Source organism: Stylophora pistillata, chromosome 6, assembly GCF_964205215.1.
Source record: "Stylophora pistillata chromosome 6, jaStyPist1.2, whole genome shotgun sequence".
Lineage (NCBI taxonomy): Eukaryota > Metazoa > Cnidaria > Anthozoa > Scleractinia > Pocilloporidae > Stylophora > Stylophora pistillata.
Window position 1 is genome coordinate 6,989,575 of NC_142524.1, and position 20,919 is coordinate 7,010,493.

Genomic DNA, 20,919 nt, shown 5'->3' on the forward strand with positions numbered 1-20,919 from the left:
CGGCACTCAACAAATTTACTTCAAACATTTCTCTGTTAAAAAAAAAATCAGCTTACTTTGTTCAGAGTAAGCGTGACCGATGTGACTTGCGTGACACTTAAACATCGTAAGAGTCACGAAGTGCTGCCTGTAAATCTAACCTGTCAAGAAAATGCACATGAGCCTGGCTATTCTTGATGCCATGGTAACGTGACGTAAACAGGAGGGCCGCCATTCCTCAAGCAAGAGAATCAGTTGAAGTGTATTGGTTACTATGGAAACTGCAGAGCCTGAGATGGTACCGATGCTCTCGCCCCTCATTTCACTGACAGAATAAATCGACAAACAATTCAATTCACAGAAGGAATGTCATCCGAGTCTTAAATGGAAGCATTTCATGGTTTTGGTCTTCGGTTTGCATAAAATAAAACGGTTCCTATACATCTGCCCAACAAGTATTGATTGTTCAATCGGACCCTCAATCAAGTATTGATTGTTCAATCGGACCCTCAATCCTGGTCCGAGCTCCACTCCTCCAAAGTGCCCTGTTTGTTTGAAGACCGTCGCTTGCAACCACAGAGCCGTGATTTGTGACCAGTGTGAAAAATGGTGCCATATCCAATGCGGCAACATCAAGCCCAACGATTACAAAAACTTGCAACGCCTGACAACCTTCGAGTGGTCTTGTCCTCGCTGCCAACAATCCACTGAGATTACTGCAAATATCTCCCGAAATGAATCCCCACTTACAACTACTACCTCGAATGTAAACGACACCAAGCTTACAGAATCCCAGGAAGATCCTTTTCTCGTGCTTAAACAAACAGTTGGCGATAAGAACCTTAAGATTGGTCATCTCAACATCAATGGCCTTATAAACAAGCTGAGTGAGGTCCAGCACCTCTTGTACGAAATCAAGTTTGACCTTCTTGGTATTACTGAGACCCACCTTAACTCAAGTGTGTCAGACGATTGGATCAGAATTTCTGGATATAAATTTGTGAGAAGGGATCGTGGTTCCTGTGGAGGTGGTGTTCTGATATATTTTAAAGAATATCTTACTGTATACCCTTCTGTCTCTTGGGAAAGACCAAATTTAGAAGCATCATGGCTGAACATCACCATGAGATCTCAATCCTTCCTTGTTGGCTGTGTCTACAGACCACCCGATGACTCCTCCTTTTTCGACTCTTTCAGAGACCTGATTTCTAATATCTGGCTGAAAAGAAAAAATGTAATACTTGTTGGCGACTTCAACTCTGATATGTTGCACAAACCTAACAATAGGGAATCCGAATATGGAAAACGCCTACGAGGGATTCTATGTAGCTGTGGACTAAAGAACATTATCAACAGCCCAACCCGTATTACTGTCACCTCCAAGTCACTTATTGACCTCGTGATCACTAGTCAACCCTCAAAAATCCAAACCTCTGGCTCCATCGACCTGGGTATCTCTGACCACAACCTAATATTCACAGTCTTCAAAGTTACAAGAGGTAATGCAAAACCCAAAGTTATCCCAACCAGGAATTATAAATCACTTGACACAAGGCAACTTAGAAGTGACTTCGACCGGGCTCCCTGGCATATAACTAGTTTATTCGACGACATCGATGACAGTGTAGACGCTTGGCAATGTCTATACAATGAATATTACATCACCACCTACCCCCACGAGATGCTAAAATAAGAGATAAGTCTCTTCCTTGGATCAACACCTCCATCAGGAAAGAAATGAACAAAAGATACAAGCTCCTAAAAAAGGCAAAGTCATCAGGCGACCCCGAATTATGGGGTCTCTACAAACAGAAGCGATATGAGGTTAAGAAGCTACTAAGAAGTGCTGAAGCTGATTATTGGCAAAAATTATTCAATGAAGCTACTGATTCTAATGAATTTCGGAAATTGACCAACCAAGTCTTGAGGAAACACAAAGTTAAAAACATTGGTCCAATCTGTGATCACAACGAGGAGATAATAACCCATGATTTAGAGAAGACAGAGTATTTTAATGACTTTTTTGTGAATGTCAGCAAAGACCTCACTAAGCAACTTGACCCTTTGAACTTGTCATCTATAAACACCTTTATCACTAGAGTCACTCCTACCAGGGACAAAACTGACATGAGCTGGGAACTGGTAAAAAACAAACTGACTAAAACTGCTAACCCCAAGAAGGCTACTGGTCTAGACCAAGTATCCCCCAGGGTCCTCTCCATGATTGGTGACCCTGTTATCCACAGTCTTTTACCAATCTTCAGGAAAAGTATATGTGACGCATCTTTCCCTTCAAGCTGGAAATTATCACGCGTTAACCCCATATTTAAGAAAGGCTCACCAACAGAAGCGAACAACTACAGACCTATCTCCCTCCTCAGTATCCCTGGGAAAATCTTAGAAGATGTTGTCAGTGATACCCTGAACAACCATTTGCACACACAAGGCTTGTTATCTCATAGACAGTGGGGTTTTCGGAAAAATTATTCAACTGAAAGCCTCTTACTTCACCTAACAGAGACCTGGAAAAATGCGCTGGACAAGGGCCTAAAAGTGGGCGTGCTTTTTATTGACTTTCGAAAAGCATTCGACACAGTGAACCATACCATCCTTCTAGAGAAGCTAAAGGCAATTGGGATATCTGGCGATTTGCATTCGTGGCCTACCGATTACATGTCTGCACGTAAACAATTTGTCCAAATATCAGGATATCAGTCCGAGCACAAAACCATCACACATGGAGTTCCCCAAGGCTCAATACTAGGGCCAAAATTATTTTCAATATTTGTAAACGATCTTCCAGAATCAATAACTAGTGGTGAATTATTTATGTTTGCCGATGATACCACTATTTTTACAATTGGAAACAACATCGAGGATATCATCTTAACACTCCAGTCTGTACTAGACCAGCTGTACACCTGGTGTCAATCAAACAGATTAATCGCCAACGAATCGAAATCTGAAGCCCTGATAATTTCTAGCCAGAACTTTATTGGCCCCCTGCCACGCTTGGCCTTTGGTAATAGCTTTATTGAGTACAAAACATCATCTAAATGTCTTGGGGTGACAATTGACAGCAAGCTATCATGGCAGGAGCACATAAAGAACGTTTGTAAGTCATTCAGCAACAAAGTTGCAGTACTGAATCGGATAAAGTTTTTACCGATACCAACCTTAGAAAACATTTATTATAAAACTATTATCCCTAGCGTTTTGTATGGCATTGTACTCTGGGGGTCTTGTTCTTCAACCTTGACGGATGATATTGATCGAATTCATTTAAGAGCTACTAGAATTATTTACAACCTACCCCATAGCATCCACAGTGATGACATCATGAACGCTCCACAATGGAACTCTATTGTTTCATTTTACATCAGGAGACTTTTAGTTATTACGTACAATATCTATCATGGAAATAGCATCGAGCCTCTAAATGACTTAATAGTGAAATCCGAGACTCCTTACGACTTAAGAAAATCCCTAAAAGTTAAGGTTCATAGACCAAGAACAGAAATGGGAAGATCTTCGTTTAAGCACAGAGCTGCACTATCCTGGAACCTCCTTCCCGAAGACATAAAGAACAGTTCAAACTTAACTTCCTTCAAGAGAAAACTCAGGGAAAATAAGAGAATTCTGAAATCTATCGGTTTTGCTAAAGCTTCCTGCAGCGTTTCCTACAAATCTGTTTACTTTAAATACTTTTAACATTTACTCCGTATTGTTATTAATATTTATTTCCTTTAATTGTCATTATTTACATACCATTTTCGGTCTATTCACTAATTAGGTATTTATTAATTGATAGTTTAGTTGATGCAGGTCCACATCAGGACGTAATGTCTTGCCTATCCTTCAACCTGCTTTATTAAATAAACTATGATGATGATGATGATGATGATGATGACAAAATTAATCTATCAACTGTGTATTAAATTCCAAGGTATTTCGGCTTCGTTTGGTTAGAACCATACTCGTTATTTCAATTCAGAGTATCGTAAAGCTAAATCTATAGAAATGGCGGCGATGCAAACTCACAAGCAACACATTATCCACACTTCCCTCTCCCCCACGAATTGCATGCCTGGTGCGGGCGGGAAAATGCGAGTGTTTAAGTTAAAATTGATTTCTGTCTTAATTCGGCTGAAAAGATGGCGCGCAATTCTACACAGAATTTGAAAGCATATAAAGCTCAACAAAATTCAGAGCGTATTGCACACCACGAACACTTAGCCAAGAATATCTGTATCGTGAAAAGACAGAGAGAAGCGCAAACAGCTCACATTGCCACATAATGAGCTCGTGATATCGCCACTTGTTTAAACTTTTGCATCTTCACATTTTCCCAAGGAGCCGAAAGTTACAATTCAGTATAAAACAGAATTGCGAACGTTGATGAATACTAACACACTTGTTGCCAGGTTGTACAGATCCACTATGGGAAGGAAGATCCAATCAGCGGGTTGAAGAGCACCTACGCAGAAGGGCACCAGAAATGACTCAATATTACGCACCTGACGAAGGGCCATTGACCTGAGAGGGGTCCAGAAATGAGAATGAATAAAGTACACATCAACTGATTCCTCTTTTAGATGCAATACCTTCGCGAGAATGTTTCAATGTTTCTCAAAATCTATGCTTACATAATCTAGGACATGCCTTGTATTCAAGGCACACATCTGAGAAAAAAAAAAAAAAACGGTTGGGCTACGCAGCTTAAATTATTTGGCTGCAATTCCCACGCCTGTTTACATCTTCTTTATTCTTGGCCATCCTTGGTCCTTCAAAGCTGTTCATTGCCTACTTTGTGTTATTCTATCTTACCAGATTCTTATTTCATATTCCTCTTCAAGATGAATGTGGTTGTTGGACGTAACAAAAAGAAAAAATTGAGAAAATATCCTCGCGTAACTTTAAACGCCTACAAGTAATTAACATGCAATTTCTCCCTGCAATTTAGCTATATTATAAAACAAACAAGCTATGAGAATAGCTGGGCCTGTCAGCTAGACGGAATTCTCTTGATACAACACCAAATTCTTTAATCTAACTTTAAAAAAAATGTATGATAGTCACAAAAGTTACTGTTCCGATCTTAAGAAGTGACGCGCCTAAGACAGAAGTCTGATTTCATACCTAGAAGTGTTCAAGGGATAATTCATGCCGTCAAAGGCGCTCACGAAAGTCGACCTTATACCAGGTAAGTTTTTATGAGCCTCGGCTATAAGTTCTCCTCTACTTGTAGCTGAAGTATCACATGTACTTGGAACTGGAGGGGTGGCCAGGGTCATTTCTGAGAGGTCTTTGGCAACACCCATAAATGGTGGTCTTTTCAATTTGCTGAAATGAAAATATCAAAGTCAATGAAATCTTCCAACTTCATCAATACTAGGATTACGTTATAAAAATTCTTGTTAGTTTTGTCACCATGGATCATCCTTAACAACACAAAAAACGGCCAACTCACCCGAAAAACTTCGAATTGAACAAAATCGTCGAAAGTAGATCTAGTGCAGAAAACTCATCTCCTGGGAAGATCTTGGAAAAAAGCGATAGCGCAGCCTCATGCCATAGGGAATCATTACTTGAACTCTCATCTGATTCTAGCGGTTCAATCTACAAAGCAGAAAAAGAGTAAGCAGTGTTTAGAAAGGTACATGCACTTAAACACAAAAAAGAAAGGGAAAAAACCTTCAATAATGATTTTTTTTTTCTTACCAAGTTACTGGCAAGTTTCAGCAGGAAATACTGCAAATGATGCTCTTGACGAACAAAGAAGGAGAGCGAAACATCCTGTCGAGAAGTACAGAATGAAAGCGAAGATAAAAATGTTTCCATGCTTAAATATGAACTTAATGACTGAATGGAGGAGCTGGACGCGAAAATATCTGGCTAGAGGTCATTACGTAGGTATTGGTCGCGGCAAAGTCCGTGTGTCATGACCGAGAGCCAAATATTTTCCCGTCCGCTCCGTACTACCTCAGACAATAACCATTTTATCTTGAGACCATCATTCTTCCTTACTCTTCCTTTCCTCTTCTAGCTCGCAGCTACCAGGACCCTACCGCTTTTTCCAGCCCTACTCACGCCATCGCGCACGGAGACTTTTGCCTCATGTTTTTCCATAAAAGCGTGCGCAGAAGCGTATGGGTCATATGATAAGTTCAAATCAGACAAGTCATGGAAACTACACTAAGACCATTACGTGTGTTATGACGTGTATACTTATTGGTGACAACTACAATCATTGGAGCCAAGGCAATCTACTTAAAAAACAGTCATTACACTGGAATGAATCGAGAACGTGCACTCCACTCCATTTTGAGTTCCAACGGTTTGAGGCTTTCTTCTTTCGTATCAAATAAAAAAAAAACTGTATACAAACCTGGGATTCAACGACAAGTTTCAAATACTCCAAGACCGCTTTCTTCGAAAGAACAGCAGAGAACTAATAGTAAAACAAAAAAATTAAATACATAAGAAAGACATGTGACAGAATAAGCCTTTGGCCTCTTTTTCAAAACGAGGCGTGGTGCTAAACCATTCGTATGAAAATCAGTTTGATTTGCACGTGAATGAAACCTTATAATCACGTGAAAGGATGAACAACAGGACTCACTTCAAAATAGAGGCCAAATGTAATCCGAAAATGGGCGATGGAGAGAAAGGTTGTTCAAATAGTCTATGAAACATGATGACCAAATAGTTATTGTTTTGTAACCAAAAGCATAACGTAAGAATGCATAACGTACCTTGTGGGTGATTCCTCTGTGCAACTTTGTGACATGATACATGAGTTCAATTGTACATGAAGTGAAAGCAATCAGTTCAGGTCTGTGTGACTCCGCCAGTTCTGTACCACGATTCACCAGTTCTATTGAACCAAGGTGTGGAAGACTAGGAATAGCTTTTCTACAAAGCTTTGATCGTTTGGTCTTGGTATAAGCTGATCTGGAACTTAAAATTAAGGAAACTAAGAGACTAAAAATCACTAATAACAGCCTCATACAACATTTCTTTCATTGGGCGAAAGTTATCCAGGATTGCTTTCAATTGGTTTTTCTTTACTTTACTCTGTGATTGGCCCAGGGAACTCGCGCCACTTTCTCAACCAATCAGAAGCCAAAGAAAAACCCATCGCGCCTTGGTCGCCCGCCTTTTCGCGCGCTTTAGGCAGTTTGGTTGTTTTTACTTTAAGTTCTCGATGGCTTTTGAAGGTCGCGAATACCGGTATAGTGGTTTTGGTTTTACGACACTTGATGAAAAAGTGCTCTGACTAATGACTCCTTATGACAAATCTAATACAAAGTTTTCAAAGGTGTATCTCACCGTAATTCACAAAACTGTAGTTACCTGATTTGTGTAAAACACCAATCCACGACATGATGCTCTATCAATGGATGGAGCACAGTGCTGGCTAACTGTTCTAACTGCTGTAGAGTCTCCACGGGAGAGTGGGATACCTGTGATAGAGCACATTTATTAGTTCACACAAGCAGCATGAGACCCAGTTAGGAAAACACAAAATGAATGTAACCTGGTCGTGAAGTTCAGAGTAAAAAGCAGCCAAACCAGCAAAAGCTCCAGAGAGGAGACAGAGGTTTTCATACTGAAAAACAGAGAATTACACAAAACTCAATAAGTTAAAAATTTAACATTATGTGATTAGATATGAAATACCTAACTGACAAATTTTAGCCTTATCTCTTGTCGTAAAAAATGTAATACCTAGAAAACTATAAAACGTCATACCTGAAGATCTTGAAGACTGTGATCACAACCCAGAATCTCTTTAACCCACTTAGTTACACATCCACCAATCAGAGGTAGAAATCCTGTAACATGACCCCAGTTAATTGGCAGAGGTGGTACAGAATCCATCCCACGACGTTCTACAGGTTCTTGCTGGTCAGCAGCAGCATGGATGGCTGCTTCTATAATACCAAATATGGCAGCTGGACAGTTGAGTTCTGATCTCTCCTCTGGTGTTGTCATCCAAATGGAGAGAGATTGAATTGAGTGCACGTGTTTAATAAAAGTTGAATACATCTCTCTACAAAAGAAAAGAGAAGAAAGAACCACACTAACTCGTCATCCCCTTGGTATATTAAAGTGCCCCTGAGATCGAATTTTCGTACATCATTTTTTTCAATTTCGGGTTCAGCGTGTCTCCTTCACCTATCCTGGCAAATTTCAATCCAGTCCGACCACCAGAAGTATCTTTCTTTGGGTCGTTAAATTCGCGATTTCGCGTCTGCCATTATTTGACCATGTTCCGGAAGTTGTTCGCGGGACTCAAAGGAACTGACGTCAAAGGTTCAATGCGAAAATCTCACATGGCAAAAGGCCAAACAAACAGAACGGAGTGCTTTACTCTAACACCCTAACATCGATAATACCAGTATCCACCTTCTCTACACTCTTCTCTTAACATTTTCTTTGGTACTAGAAAAAGAATTTGTTCAACAATCAAAGATCCTTAGATTGGTGACCATTTCCTCTATTCTCGTGGTCTTAATTATTATGAATATATCAACAAAGTTGAAATGGTAAATTGGCCACCGTTACGATTAAAAAAGCTGACGTTTCGAGCGAAGGGCTAACGACGCAGGGCTAACGCTCGAAACGTCAGCTTTTCCAATCGTGAAGGTGGCCAATTTACCATTTCAACTTTGAGATACAATGAATATATGAAGTTCATATATTTTGAACTGCGGTATTAGATACGTATGATGCACGATCCTCGCAGTAGATAGCGCTATTTCTGCAATAGCGAAAATCAGAGCGCTGCACTAGTATCGCAGAGGTCAGTGGTTCGAGTCCCGTACAGGCCTGATTTTTTTCAGGTCTGATTTTCGCTATTGCAGAAATAGCGCTATCTACTGCGAGGATCGTGCATCATACGCATTTCAACTTTGTTGATATATTCAAATTATTTCGTTACCCCCACCGACGCAGCCCCAAACAGTTTCTTTAGAAACTATCAGCCTTTCTTCGTCTTAATTATTACTTTAGGAAGAAATTAGGTGCTGGTAACTCTTGAGTTACCAGCACCTAATTATTCCAAAAGTGATAAAGATTAACTTAAGTTTTCTCACATCAATTTGAACATTTCAACCACATTGTTTGTGTGATAATATTTTTCATGCTACCTACTGACCACCTACTGAGGCTTAAATGAATGAGATTTTGTATCAATTGGATTTTCCATTCAGATGCGGAGCAACATTTACGTCACTGAGAATTGTCTTCTTTCTCTTGGTTTCTGTCTCCTATAGAGAAGTGGCTGTTGAATACATCAAATTCACTCTGGTAGGCAAACACCTTACAAAATAAGAGAGAAGTTGCATAGACTGAAAAAAGCCTAGTGCCACCATATATGTTTGGAATTTTTGTCTTTTAAATCTCGTGCTTCCTATCTGTGTTTCTCTCACATGTGGCCTGCTCCTCGTGCAAGGAAACTGGTACTTAAGCCACCTTATATTTGCTCTTTTGTGAAATAATTTTTAACACTCATATAAAAATGTCGCGTGTCAGTGTGGCCATATAAAATCATTTCTATCAGTTCTAAATTCTCTATGTCTCTGTGCAAAAGGAAACCACCACATTCTTCCAAACACATTATCCAAGTGTTGGACTTACCAGAAGAGACCACAAGCTTAATTAACCCGTGTCCCCCAAAATAATAGACTAAACATCAGCTTACTCTTTCTTCATACCGTGTTCATACATGTGGTGAAGTATGCCACAACAATTGTGACAAAATTCACCACACATCCAACAAGTGAATTTCTCTCTATCTAAAGATAGTTGTCTACACTTGTGTTTCTTTAAGCTCCTCTGATCCTTAAACCCTTTGCTGCAATAGCTGCACTTGTGAGGCCAATTCCCATGGTAGGATCTGTTATGCACTGACAGGTTTGACTTTGCAGCAAAGCATTTGTCACAATGAGTACATTTGTAAGGTTTCTCACCACTGTGAACCCTGAGGTGTCTTTGCAAAGTTCCTGATATAGTAAATGTTTTGTCACAATGAGTACATTTGTAAGGTTTCTCACCACTGTGAACTCTGAGGTGTGTTTGCAAAGTTCCTGCATTATTAAATGTTTTATCACAATGAGTACATTTGTAAGGTTTCTCACCACTGTGAACTCTGAGGTGTGTTTGCAAATTTCCTGCTTGATTAAATGTTTTGTCACAATGAGTACATTTGTAAGGTTTCTCACCACTGTGAACTCTGAGGTGTATTTTCAAAGTTCCTGCTTGATTAAATGTTTTGTCACAATGAGTACATTTGTAAGGTCTCTCACCACTGTGAGCTCTGAGATGTCTTCGGAAATTTGATGGTTGATTAAATGTTTTCTCACATTGCATGCATTTGTAGGGTTTTTCACCACTATGAACCCTGGTGTGTTGATGTAACCCCTGTTGATGCTTGAAGCTCCTTTCACACTGTGTACATTGATAAGGTTTCTCATAGCTATGAACCCTGTGGTGTTGGTTTAATGCTCTTTGATTTTTGAAGCTCTTCTCACATTGTGTACATTCGTAAGGCCTTTCATCTCTGGGAGATCCAAAATGTGTTGTCTGATTTCTTTTTGAGTGAAAGCAGATGTCAGTATTGGCACATTTGAGTACACTCCTTATTTTGCTATGCCTCATTTTTACTCTACTTGCTTTTCCTCAAAAACTTCAAAAAAAAAAAATTGAAGATAGTTAGGTAATATAGATAAAGACATTTTAATTGCTGATTTAGTTTAGCCTGACATCATTCTCATTTAAACCTAGGACTGTATCGGGACTCAAATGTATTTCCTTTATTTCCCTCATTTTTTCCCACTGAACTCTGATTTCAAAGTTGGCATGTTATTTTGAAAGTAAGGGGTGTTTGTTTGTGGGTCTTCCATTGCAATATAATTAAAAAAAACGTTTTCTAATTATATTGCATGTTTTGTCACAAGTTGAAAGATTAAAATTGGATTTGGATATTTTTGCCATAAAACCATAACAAGATCCTTTTATTTCGCTTCTTAATCTTTGTTTTCAAGTTTCTTCTTTTTTGCTACAACCATCCCAGACTATCTATAGAGAGGGTCTGCTATACTCCTTTGTAAAACTCAGTAACGTAAAAATACTTCTCTTTCTCGTGCATCACAAATACTATCCAAAAGTCTTTCCTATTAAAGCAAAATTCAAGAAAATTGCATTGATTCAATAATTTACTCTTTCTAGTGAGTAGTCTTGACCAGAGAGGACATCATATCTTATTTGTTCAAGAACCACTCGTGGTCTGTTTTATAACTTTTATCAATTTATGTGAAGTCCACGTACAGTCAAAACCCTGATCAAAACCTACCAGAGCCATTCGACATTCATGCATACATTTTCAAAACAATAAAATAGCTAGAAATTAATCGCACAACTCTTAGGTAGAGTGAGTTAGAGTACCTACCTTGTAGCTCCACGAGAAATAAATAAAATACAAGTTTACGGCGAAGAGAATTGAAATGCACCCTGGCCATGAAATATGACGGATCACATGATCAGCGCGGGAACGGAGAAAATTACGTCTTGTATGATGGTACAGAGTGTCCGCATCTTTTAAAGAAACACGCCAGGGGAGTAAACAGTTTTTCTTTCGTGTTGTCTCATTTTTTAATTAATGATTCAGTGATCATTATAACTGTTAGGAAAGTACATGAGTTTGCGATCCTTTCTTCTTTCTAGGAATGAACAAAGAATTGTGGATACGGGGCAAGATTTCCAAACAGTTGGTTCGTTTCATTTAAAATGTACCCCAAGTGACATGAAAGCATCCAGATGACAATAACTCTCACAAACCCAATCGATCGGGACACTATAGAGTTATTAGATTCACGACTCAGCTCTGCTTGACAACTAATGACATAATTCATACAAATGACTTTTCACATTTAATCCATGAATGATCCATACAGAACCACCTAATGTAACTAACCAATCAGGACCAACTTAAGGCAGTTGAGTCCTATAGCCAATAACATCACAGAGAAACTGACCAAACAGGTTACATAAACCAGGCTTAGCACAATTCCCCTTGTGACAGCTCTGCACCTGACTCTGATGATGGCTTCTCAGGAGTAGTTTCCTCTGTCCAACCCTCCAGTCAAGTACATCATGTTTTAGCAATACCTGAAGTATCTGTAATTTCCCCTTCACTATTTCCCATCCCTTGATTTTTTCAACTCAAACTCCTTTACTGCTATAACCCATAATGGTCATAACGAGCCTGTAATTGTAGATGTTTATCGCATAGAGGACATCGAGGTACTAAATCTGACACCAGACCCATATAACTTTGATTCCAATACAATTTAATTGAGAAATTAAACGAGACTTACCTGTAAGTTGAAGTTTGATTGAGATTCTATGAGTCACCGGTCTGGAACAGGGGAGTCACGTGAGATATGCGTGCGCAACTTCGCGTTCAGACTTCAAAGAAATAACATACCGGTCACATAAAAAAAAGAGCAGGGTGGGCACATAATAACCCATTCCCTTGGTACAAGCATGTATTATAATATGTGTTATGACAGGGTGGGCACGTGACTCCCCTGTTCCAGACCGGTGACTCATAGAATCTCAATCAAACTTCATCTTACAGGTAAGTCTCGTTTAATTTCTCAATTCTATTTCGTCACCGGTCCACGTCACAGGGGAACCACGTGAGACTTGAAAGCATGTGACCGTAAGAGTAAGTCGACCATAAATATAACAACAACAAACCAGAATTTAATTTTTCACATTGTGTTATGAACAATCTGGTTGTGAACATGAACAATGATTCCTGTAATAGTAATACTCTCTAACAGCCGTTTGAATCAAGTAGCGTTTGAATTTAAGGTGTGTAGCAGGGGATAACTGTCTATTTTTGCAAAGCATAGAGTAGTTGTTTTCCAAAGTTGTCTATAGGTTTGGAAATTGTTTTGTTGTAATATTTTCAGATGACCACCCAGCACTAGCCATGATGGTGGTAATTGAGAGTTTCTGGGCTTTTGCAGCTGAGGTTGATGCAGCCCTTGTGCTGTGGGCACTAAAGGTGGAAGTATCGATGCCAGCAAGCTTCAATTCCATCTTCAACCATCTACTAACAGTGTCCTTGGAAACTGGCCTGTGTGGTTTCTGATAACTAACAAGTAACTTATGGTGATCGTGCCTCAGGTTCTGGGTCCTCTTCAGATATTCTGATAGATACCTCACCACACAGATTCGAGGGTCTTCATCGAAGGACAGAAATTCTACCTTAGTACATTCTTTACCGGGTTTGGTAGTTTTTAACAAATCGTTTACGATAAACATTACTCTGTCGTTTGAGGCTTTCATGTCCTTTGTAGTTAACGCATGAATGGTCTGGCAGCGTTGGCCTGACAATATGGCCAGCAACATAACTAGTTTTAATGACAACAATTTTAGGGATAAAGACTCTGCAGGATGTAAAGTTTTTAAATGTTCAAGAACTGTGTTCACATCCCACACTTCCCTGTATTTAGGTAGGGCTGGTCTTGTTGTAAATGTTCCCTTTAAGAAACGAGAAACAAGCGGGTGGTTACCAAAGGACTGGTTACCTTGTAAGGCGATGACACTGGCCAATGCGCTCCTTGCAGTGTTTAACGCACTATAACTGAGTCCCTTGTGATAGAGCTCCGCAAGAAAGTTGAGCCCACTTGCTACAGGTGGTGAAACTGGATTAATTTGCCATTTACAACAGTATTCCAACCATTTCTTAATGTAAGAGCTGTATTGGACTCTTGTGCTGGTCCGCCAGGACTGCATGATAATTTCGGTAGCTGATGATGAAATTCCCTGACTCTGCAAATGTTGCCGGACAAGTGGCAGAGGAGTAGAGACATCTGATTGTGTAGTGGGTACACTGCACTGGGATCCTGAGGAAGGTACAGTGTGTTCTTTCTTTTCGGTAGTACTAGAGGTGCTTGTATTAGCATTCTTGATAGTGGTGGCCACCATGTTTGAGTTGGCCAAAAAGGCACAACGAGCAAGCCTGTCGCTTGATCCTGCTGTATCTTCTGAAGGGTTCTTGTGATCACACTAAAGGGGGGGAAAGCATAAAAAACATATTGTGACCACTGTAAAGTAAACGCGTCCACAGCCACAGCACCCGGGTCGGGCTTGTAGGACACGTAAGGTATAAGTCTATAGTTGAGTCTAGAGGCAAACAAGTCAATGGTTGGTGTTACTGCCAGCTTACATATACCCTCTTCATATAGGTCTGAATTAATGGTCCACTCAATTTCTCTTCGATGTTGTCTAGATTCTCTATCAGCAACTACATTGGTTTTTCCTGGGATGTGGGCTACAGTCAGCCATATTCCTCGATCAATACACCAAGTCCATATCTCCTTGTTCAGCTCATTGAGCTGCCAGGAGTGACTAGTACCCATGTTGTTAAGAATTGTGACTGTTGGCATATTGTCCACCATAAGTTTTATATGTTGATGCCTGACTTTTTCCTCGAAACATTTAAGTCCTAATTTGATAGCCAACATTTCAAGGTAATTAATGTGATGTTGGGCCTCAATTGAGCTCCATGATCCCCCCGTGGGGGTTCCCTGAAATTCACAGCCCCATCCGGTTGTAGAAGCATCAGTGTATAAGGTAGCGTGGGGCTCCCCATGGTAAATGACATAACATGATAAGTGAATATTGTTCATCCACCAATTTATATCTTCCAGAACAGGGGGTGTCAGTTCCATGTTACCCTCAAAATCCCCACATTGGGATAGGGCATCGGTTTTTGCCATGTCCAGTCTGCGGTAATACAGTGGACCATACATTACCCCAGGAAAGCTGGAGGTCATTAATCCCAACAACTGTGCTACCAAACGGATGGTTGGCCTTGGGGTCTTAATAATACGAAAGCAGGCATTTTTGAGTTTGAGTTGTTTTTGTTGGGTGAGGTAGACTTTCATAGTCCTAGAGTCTAGGACAAACCCCAGAAAGGTTATAATTTGTGTAGGGATAAACACTGACTTTTGTGGATGTATTATGAAACCCAGTGAGTCAAATAATTTTATTGTATCTACAACATTGGCTAGGCAGTCCTGGTATCCATCGCCCTGCAAGTATGAGTCATCAATATAGCCAGAAGAAAGGTGTCCTTTCTTTCTTAGGTAACAGTAAACTGGCTTGAGCAGTTTGGTAAATTTTCTTGGACATAATGCCAATCCATTAGGGAAACATGTGAACTTGTACAGTGTTCCCTGCCACTCAAATTTAAGATATTTCTGGTCAGTTTCGGCAATGGGGACTGAATAATATGCATCCTTGATGTCAATGGATGCCATATAACAGTTGGGTTTCATCATTCGAATCACCGTCCACAGTGTATCCATTTTGAAGTGTTCATACTGAACTGACTCATTAAGTTTTTTCAAATTTAGGATCATCCGATGTGACCCATCAGGTTTTGGCCTTAAGAATATAGTAGAAATGAACTGCCCTGGCTCATTTCTAGCAGGTACAATAACTTCCTTCTGAAGTAATTTGTTAATCTCAGATTGAAGAATAGTGCTTTCCTCTGCACTAAATTTCTTTTGTGGTGGGACCCTGTCTTGAAAGGGAGTTGAGATAAATTCTATAGGTTGGCCTTGCACAGTGCTAAGGACCTCAGGGTCTGAGGTTAAGTTCAGCCATCTTGAGTAACATGTACTTATGCTGCCCGCCTTAAAGTACTGAATCTGACGCAACAACCGTTGTTTGATGTTCTCAATATAAAGCTCAAAATTACTAACCTGTAGGGTTCCTAAATTGGTCAGTTCCTTAATGTTTGTCTTTAGTTCTTGCCCCCCTCCTTCTTTTTGTAGAGGGGGGATTTGAAGTTTTTTGACTTGTCGCCACGACTTTTCCATTGGTTGTGAGGATGAAAAGACCTTTTATAATACTGGTCTGAGGGTCTGTGTTGTCCCCTGGTGCTAGGATTATTTTTGTAGCCAACCTTTTGTGATTTGTTTACATTCACTGACACTTGTGAAATTTTATTTGACGCTTTTATGTTTGTAAGCTGTTGTTGAAGGTCATCTCCGAAGAGCAGCGAAGTAACTGGGACAGTTGGAGAGCAAAGCGCAGCATATTCTCTCTTGAGGCTAGGTCTTATCGCCTCGCGCCTTTTCAGTGATAATTCATATTGCGAGTGGCCCAACAACGCCAAAGCATCCGTATGAAAACTAACCATTTCATCAAGGTCAATTTCCTTCACATCTGTTTCGCGGGCCTTGAGCAAGTTTTCTGTACATTTTGCAATAATAGTGCCCACCTTAGAAACGATGTTCTGAGTGTTGGCTGCTCTGAGATCGAAGCTTTTGGCCGTATGGCTCATGTTTGCCCATATTTCGGGGTTTACACGTGGAGCAACTAGGCTCCCAAGGTTCCCGGGTCGGGAATGTTTCTTTAATTTCTCTGAGAGTTTATCGGAAGTTAGTTTCTCCGACCATCTCTTATTGACGAGTTTGGCGAGCTTGTCCGAAACATCTTGGTCGGTTTGCTCGTCAGCATTCAGATCGTTTGCGATCGTGTCGAGCAAATCATCTTTCGACTCCCGTGTCGGGTAAGTCTTTTCTCCTTTTTTAAGCAGTGTGTCACTGTCTGATTCAGAAGCGTCATTATTAGAGTCGGTGTCTGAGTCAGATAATACATCAACTCTTGGCCTTTTCGAGTGTCTCTGGCCATCGGCAAATCGAGCAAGGGTTTCTTGCATCGAACTCATTGACTGAGATACTGACAACATGTTGTCATTGAGCTTCAACAGTGTCGATTCCAACGAGTCGTTGGCTTTTGCTGAAGCGACAGAAATTGTCCTTAGAACTGAGTTGTTCACATCATCGTCACGAAGGAGTGTGTCTTCGTCTTCCTTTTCCGATTCTGCCGTGAGTCGAGCATTGTGCGGACTCGTATTGTCGGATGAGCGTTTTCCCGCCATTTTCAAGAATGGTATCACCTCGCAGTCACCCTGAGTTCTGGATCCGGATGAATCAGTCAGGTCCAAGTTTAGTTATATTCTATAACAACTAACGACTCCAGTACAGATAGTTTGTTTTTCGTAATATTCCAGTGAAAGTGGTCGACGTAGCTCCGAACGCTTTGAAGGTTAACAAGCAACTGAACGCGAAGGTGCGCACGCATATCTCACGTGGTTCACCTGTGACGTGGCCCGGTGACGAAATAGAATCTGATATCAAACACGTCAAACTAAAACACAAACAAGAAAACCTAGTCTAAGCAACATTACAAGGAGCTAAACTAAAACAATACAACAATATAACAATACGTATATGAGCACGATCCTTCGCAGTAAAGCACTATTTGAGCAATAGTGAAAATCAGACCTGAAAAAATTTCAGGCCTGTACGGGATTCGAACCACTGACCTCTGCGATACTAGTGCAGCGCTCTACCTGCACTAGTATCGCAGAGGTCAGTGGTTCGAATCCCGTACAGGCCTGAAATTTTTTTCAGGTCTGATTTTCACTATTGCTCAAATAGTGCTTTACTGCGAAGGATCGTGCTCATATACGTCTCATAACCGCAGTTCACACATATGTTTCATATGTTTGTTGTTGTTTAATATAACAATACAATACAACAATATAACAACACAAAGGTCGAGCGCATAAACCCTAACAATAATCGTTCAAATAATAAACGAAAACAAGGTGAGAGAAAAATACTTACCGATTATCCTCTCTGTACGCCTCATTAACCAGAAGTTGCAAATGATTGCAAATAACTTTATCGCAGATAACTCTATTGCACAAAACTCGCATCGACTCCTATTAGCGACAGCGCATGAGCCCAGAACGCACGAGGTTGCAATAATGTCTCACTAAAACTTAATATTTAACTTAACGACAGTTACAGAGCCTCCTTTGTTATTCTAATAAATTAACTTACAAATCATGATTATATGATTCTCTACTTTGCTATTGCTAACAAACTGCAAAATAGTCAAACCATGTAATAACTTTATTCAACTAAATTAGTTATTTGTTTTCATACATCCAAACTAAACCCTAAACATTTTCAATTGCCTCCCTACCGAGGGTATTCCTCAGTAACATACAAAAATTAATCAATAACAAAACAAAGTAACTACCCCTGACAATTATTGTATCTGTAACAAGACAATGGTTATTCAAGAAAATCAAACCCATTAGTCCTGGGTTGGCTGTTCCAAAAGGAACAAGAATTAAAATTGCAACTGCAACAAGAAAATGATTATAAAATTGTAACTTACTGTAACAAGGAAATGGTCATTTGAGTAAATCAACCCCATTAGTCCTGGGTTGGTTATTCCAAAAGCGATAAGGATTAAAGATTAAACTTAAGTTTTCTCACATCAATTTGAACATTTCAACCATATTGTTTGTGTGATAATATTTTTCATGCTACCTACTGACCACCTACTGAGGCTTAAATGAATGAGATTTTGTATCAATTGGATTTTCCATTCAGATGCGGAGCAACATTTATGTCACTGAGAATTGTCTTCTTTCTCTTGGTTTCTGTCTCCTATAGAGAAGTGGCTGTTGAATACATCAAATTCACTCTGGTAGACAAATACCTTACAAAATAAGAGAGAAGTTGCATAGACTGAAAAAAGCCTAGTGCCACCATATTTGTTTGGAATTTTTGTCTTTTAAATCTCATGCTTCCTTTCTGTGTTTCTCTCACATGTGGCCTACTCCTTGTGCAAGGAAACTGGTACTTAAGCCACCTTATATTTGCTCTTTTGTGAAATAATTTTTAACACTCATATAGAAATGTCGCGTGTCAGTGTGGCCATATAAAATCATTTATATCAGTTCTAAATTCTCTATGTCTCTGTGCAAAAGGAAACCACCACATTCTTCCAAACACATTATCCAAGTGTTGGACTTACCAGAAGAGACCACAAGCTTAATTAACCCATGTGCCCCAAAATAATAGACTAAACATCAGTTTACTCTTTTTTCATACCATGTTCATACATGTGGTGAAGTATACCACAACAATTGTGACAAAATTCACCACACATCCAACAAGTGAATTTCTCTCTATCTAAAGATAGTTGTCTACACTTGTGTTTCTTTAAGCTCCTCTGATCCTGAAACCCTTTGCTGCAATAGCTGCACTTGTGAGGCCAATTCTCATGGTATGATCTGTTATGCACTGTCAGGTTTGACTTTCCGGTAAAACATTTGTCACAATGAGTACATTTGTAAGGTTTCTCACCACTGTGAACTCTGAGGTGTCTTTGCAAAGTTCCTGATTCAGTAAATGTTTTGTCACACTGAGTACATTTGTAAGGTTTCTCACCACTGTGAACTCTGAGGTGTATTTTCAAAGTTGTTGAACGATTAAATGTTTTGTCACAATGAGTACATTTGTAAGGTTTCTCACCACTGTGAACTCTGAGGTGTTTTTGCAAATTTGATAAATGATTAAATGTTTTGTCACAATGAGTACATTTGTAAGGTTTCTCGCCACTGTGAACTCTGAGGTGTGTTTGCAAATTTCCTGCTTGATTAAATGTTTTGTCACAATGAGTACATTTGTAAGGTTTCTCACCACTGTGAACTCTGACGTGTATTTTCAAATTTGTTGAATGATTAAATGTTTTGTCACAATGAGTACATTTGTAAGGTTTCTCACCACTGTGAACTCTGAGGTGTCTTTGCAAATTTGATGAACGATTAAATGTTTTCTCACACTGCATACATTTGTAGGATTTCTCACTACTATGAACCCTAGTGTGTTGATGTAAAATGGATTGATGCTTGAAGCTCTTCTCACACTGTGTACATTGGTAAGGTTTCTCGTCACTATGAACCCTGTTGTGTTGCTTTAACCCTCTTTGATTTTTGAAGCTCTTCTCACATTGTGTACATTTGTAAGGCCTTTCATCTCTGGGAGTTCCAAAATGTGTTGTCTGATTTGTTTTTGAGTGAAAGCAGTTTTCAGTATTGGCATATCTGAGTCCACTCCTTCTTTTGCTCTGCCTCATTTTCACTCTACTTGCCTTTTCTCACAAACTTCAAGACAAGAAATTGAACATAGTAAGGTAACATAGATAAAGACATTTCAATTGCTACTAGTTGACATCAGTTTTTTATTCAAACTTTGGACTGTATTAAGTTTTGGGGATCAAAATATATTTCTTTTATTTCCCTTATTTTCTCCCGTTAAACTCTCTTTTCAAAATTGACATGTTACTTTGACAAAAGATAGAAATGTGTTTGCGCAATATTTTCCACTCATTCACGGAAAGTATAGTGAACAAAACCGAAGATAAAAGTTTCAATTTGGCTTAAAATAGTTTATTCTGGTTTTCTAAACATGCAAAACTTGCAAATTCAACCTTTGATCCACTTATGTAACAAACTCTTGTGTTCAAAAACAATTTGCAGCTTTTAATTTAATCGAACCATGATTTAACGAAATAAAAGTGAATTGAGGGCAATTGTGTTCGATTATTTAATTATCCATTCATTTGGTTAAATTGCCTACGCCAGGACAACTAGTACGGAGTTAGAGTAGGGTGAATAAGATTACATACCTTATAGTTCCACAGGAATCAAATAAACCACAAGTCAAAAGATAACAAAATTGAACTACACCCATGAATATGGCGGATTTACCAGGTTAGCTCAGGAACGGAGCAAATTACGTCTTGTATGACGGCACAAAGTGTTCTCGCCACTGCAAAAAACGATTGTTGCATTCTCTTTGACAGATTTCATTGAAGCTATGTATGGAGAAGGTGGAAAATTTGGTGATCGTCAATCCTTGCTAACAATGAGCAAACACTTGTGGAAATGTACGGTGGCTTCAAAGGGACATACACTTTCCTCTCTCTTTTTTTTCACTTGCGACTTAGCTGCTACTTTCTTGCTACTTTCTTGCGACT

At 39.5% G+C, this 20,919-nt stretch overlaps 3 protein-coding genes and 1 pseudogene across 4 annotated transcripts in view; all 4 read right to left on the minus strand.

Moving 5' to 3' along the window:
- LOC148728012 (RNA polymerase II-associated protein 1-like) overlaps positions 1 to 10,695 on the minus strand; it is a 13,589-nt pseudogene extending 2,894 nt beyond the window's left edge. Inside the window, exons 1-11 of the transcript XR_015988465.1 lie at positions 9,689 to 10,695; positions 7,735 to 8,035; positions 7,520 to 7,591; positions 7,336 to 7,445; positions 6,735 to 6,939; positions 6,368 to 6,430; positions 5,701 to 5,775; positions 5,450 to 5,598; positions 5,119 to 5,322; positions 4,390 to 4,515; positions 141 to 304 (exon numbers count right to left, since the gene is read on the minus strand). The product of XR_015988465.1 is annotated as an RNA polymerase II-associated protein 1-like (transcript). The remainder of the gene's footprint in view (positions 1 to 140; positions 305 to 4,389; positions 4,516 to 5,118; positions 5,323 to 5,449; positions 5,599 to 5,700; positions 5,776 to 6,367; positions 6,431 to 6,734; positions 6,940 to 7,335; positions 7,446 to 7,519; positions 7,592 to 7,734; positions 8,036 to 9,688) is intronic.
- Positions 10,696 to 12,733: 2,038 nt separating this feature from the next.
- Positions 12,734 to 17,030, minus strand: LOC148728013 (uncharacterized). Its single transcript, XM_088724433.1, has 2 exons — positions 15,771 to 17,030; positions 12,734 to 14,067 (listed from the first exon to the last, which is right to left on the minus strand). Exon 1 carries the CDS (start codon positions 16,952 to 16,954, stop codon positions 15,812 to 15,814), a length of 1,143 nt encoding a protein of 380 aa, XP_088580559.1. The 5' UTR covers positions 16,955 to 17,030; the 3' UTR covers positions 12,734 to 14,067; positions 15,771 to 15,811.
- On the minus strand, positions 12,928 to 15,371 carry LOC111334234 (uncharacterized). The gene is made up of 2 exons (XM_088724904.1): positions 14,217 to 15,371; positions 12,928 to 14,067 (listed from the first exon to the last, which is right to left on the minus strand). Exons 1-2 carry the CDS (start codon positions 15,369 to 15,371, stop codon positions 12,928 to 12,930), a joined length of 2,295 nt encoding a protein of 764 aa, XP_088581030.1.
- Positions 17,031 to 17,885: 855 nt separating the features above from the next.
- On the minus strand, positions 17,886 to 20,658 carry LOC148728014 (uncharacterized). The gene is made up of 2 exons (XM_088724434.1): positions 20,569 to 20,658; positions 17,886 to 20,044 (listed from the first exon to the last, which is right to left on the minus strand). The coding sequence occupies exon 2, from the start codon at positions 20,014 to 20,016 to the stop codon at positions 18,973 to 18,975; it is 1,044 nt and encodes a 347-aa protein (XP_088580560.1). The 5' UTR covers positions 20,017 to 20,044; positions 20,569 to 20,658; the 3' UTR covers positions 17,886 to 18,972.
- Between the last annotated feature and the right edge of the window lie 261 nt (positions 20,659 to 20,919).

Excerpts from the sequence above, each read along its gene's own strand:
- LOC111334234 (XM_088724904.1), bottom strand. The coding sequence starts at position 15,371 with ATGGATACACTGTGGACGGTGATTCGAATGATGAAACCCAACTGTTAT. Across the intron at positions 14,068-14,216 it reads AGGGTATATGTAAGCTGGCA|TGTGATCACAAGAACCCTTC; the intron begins GTAACACCAACC and ends CCCCCCCTTTAG.
- LOC148728013 (XM_088724433.1), bottom strand. The coding sequence starts at position 16,954 with ATGGCGGGAAAACGCTCATCCGACAATACGAGTCCGCACAATGCTCGA.
- LOC148728014 (XM_088724434.1), bottom strand. The coding sequence starts at position 20,016 with ATGAGGCAGAGCAAAAGAAGGAGTGGACTCAGATATGCCAATACTGAA.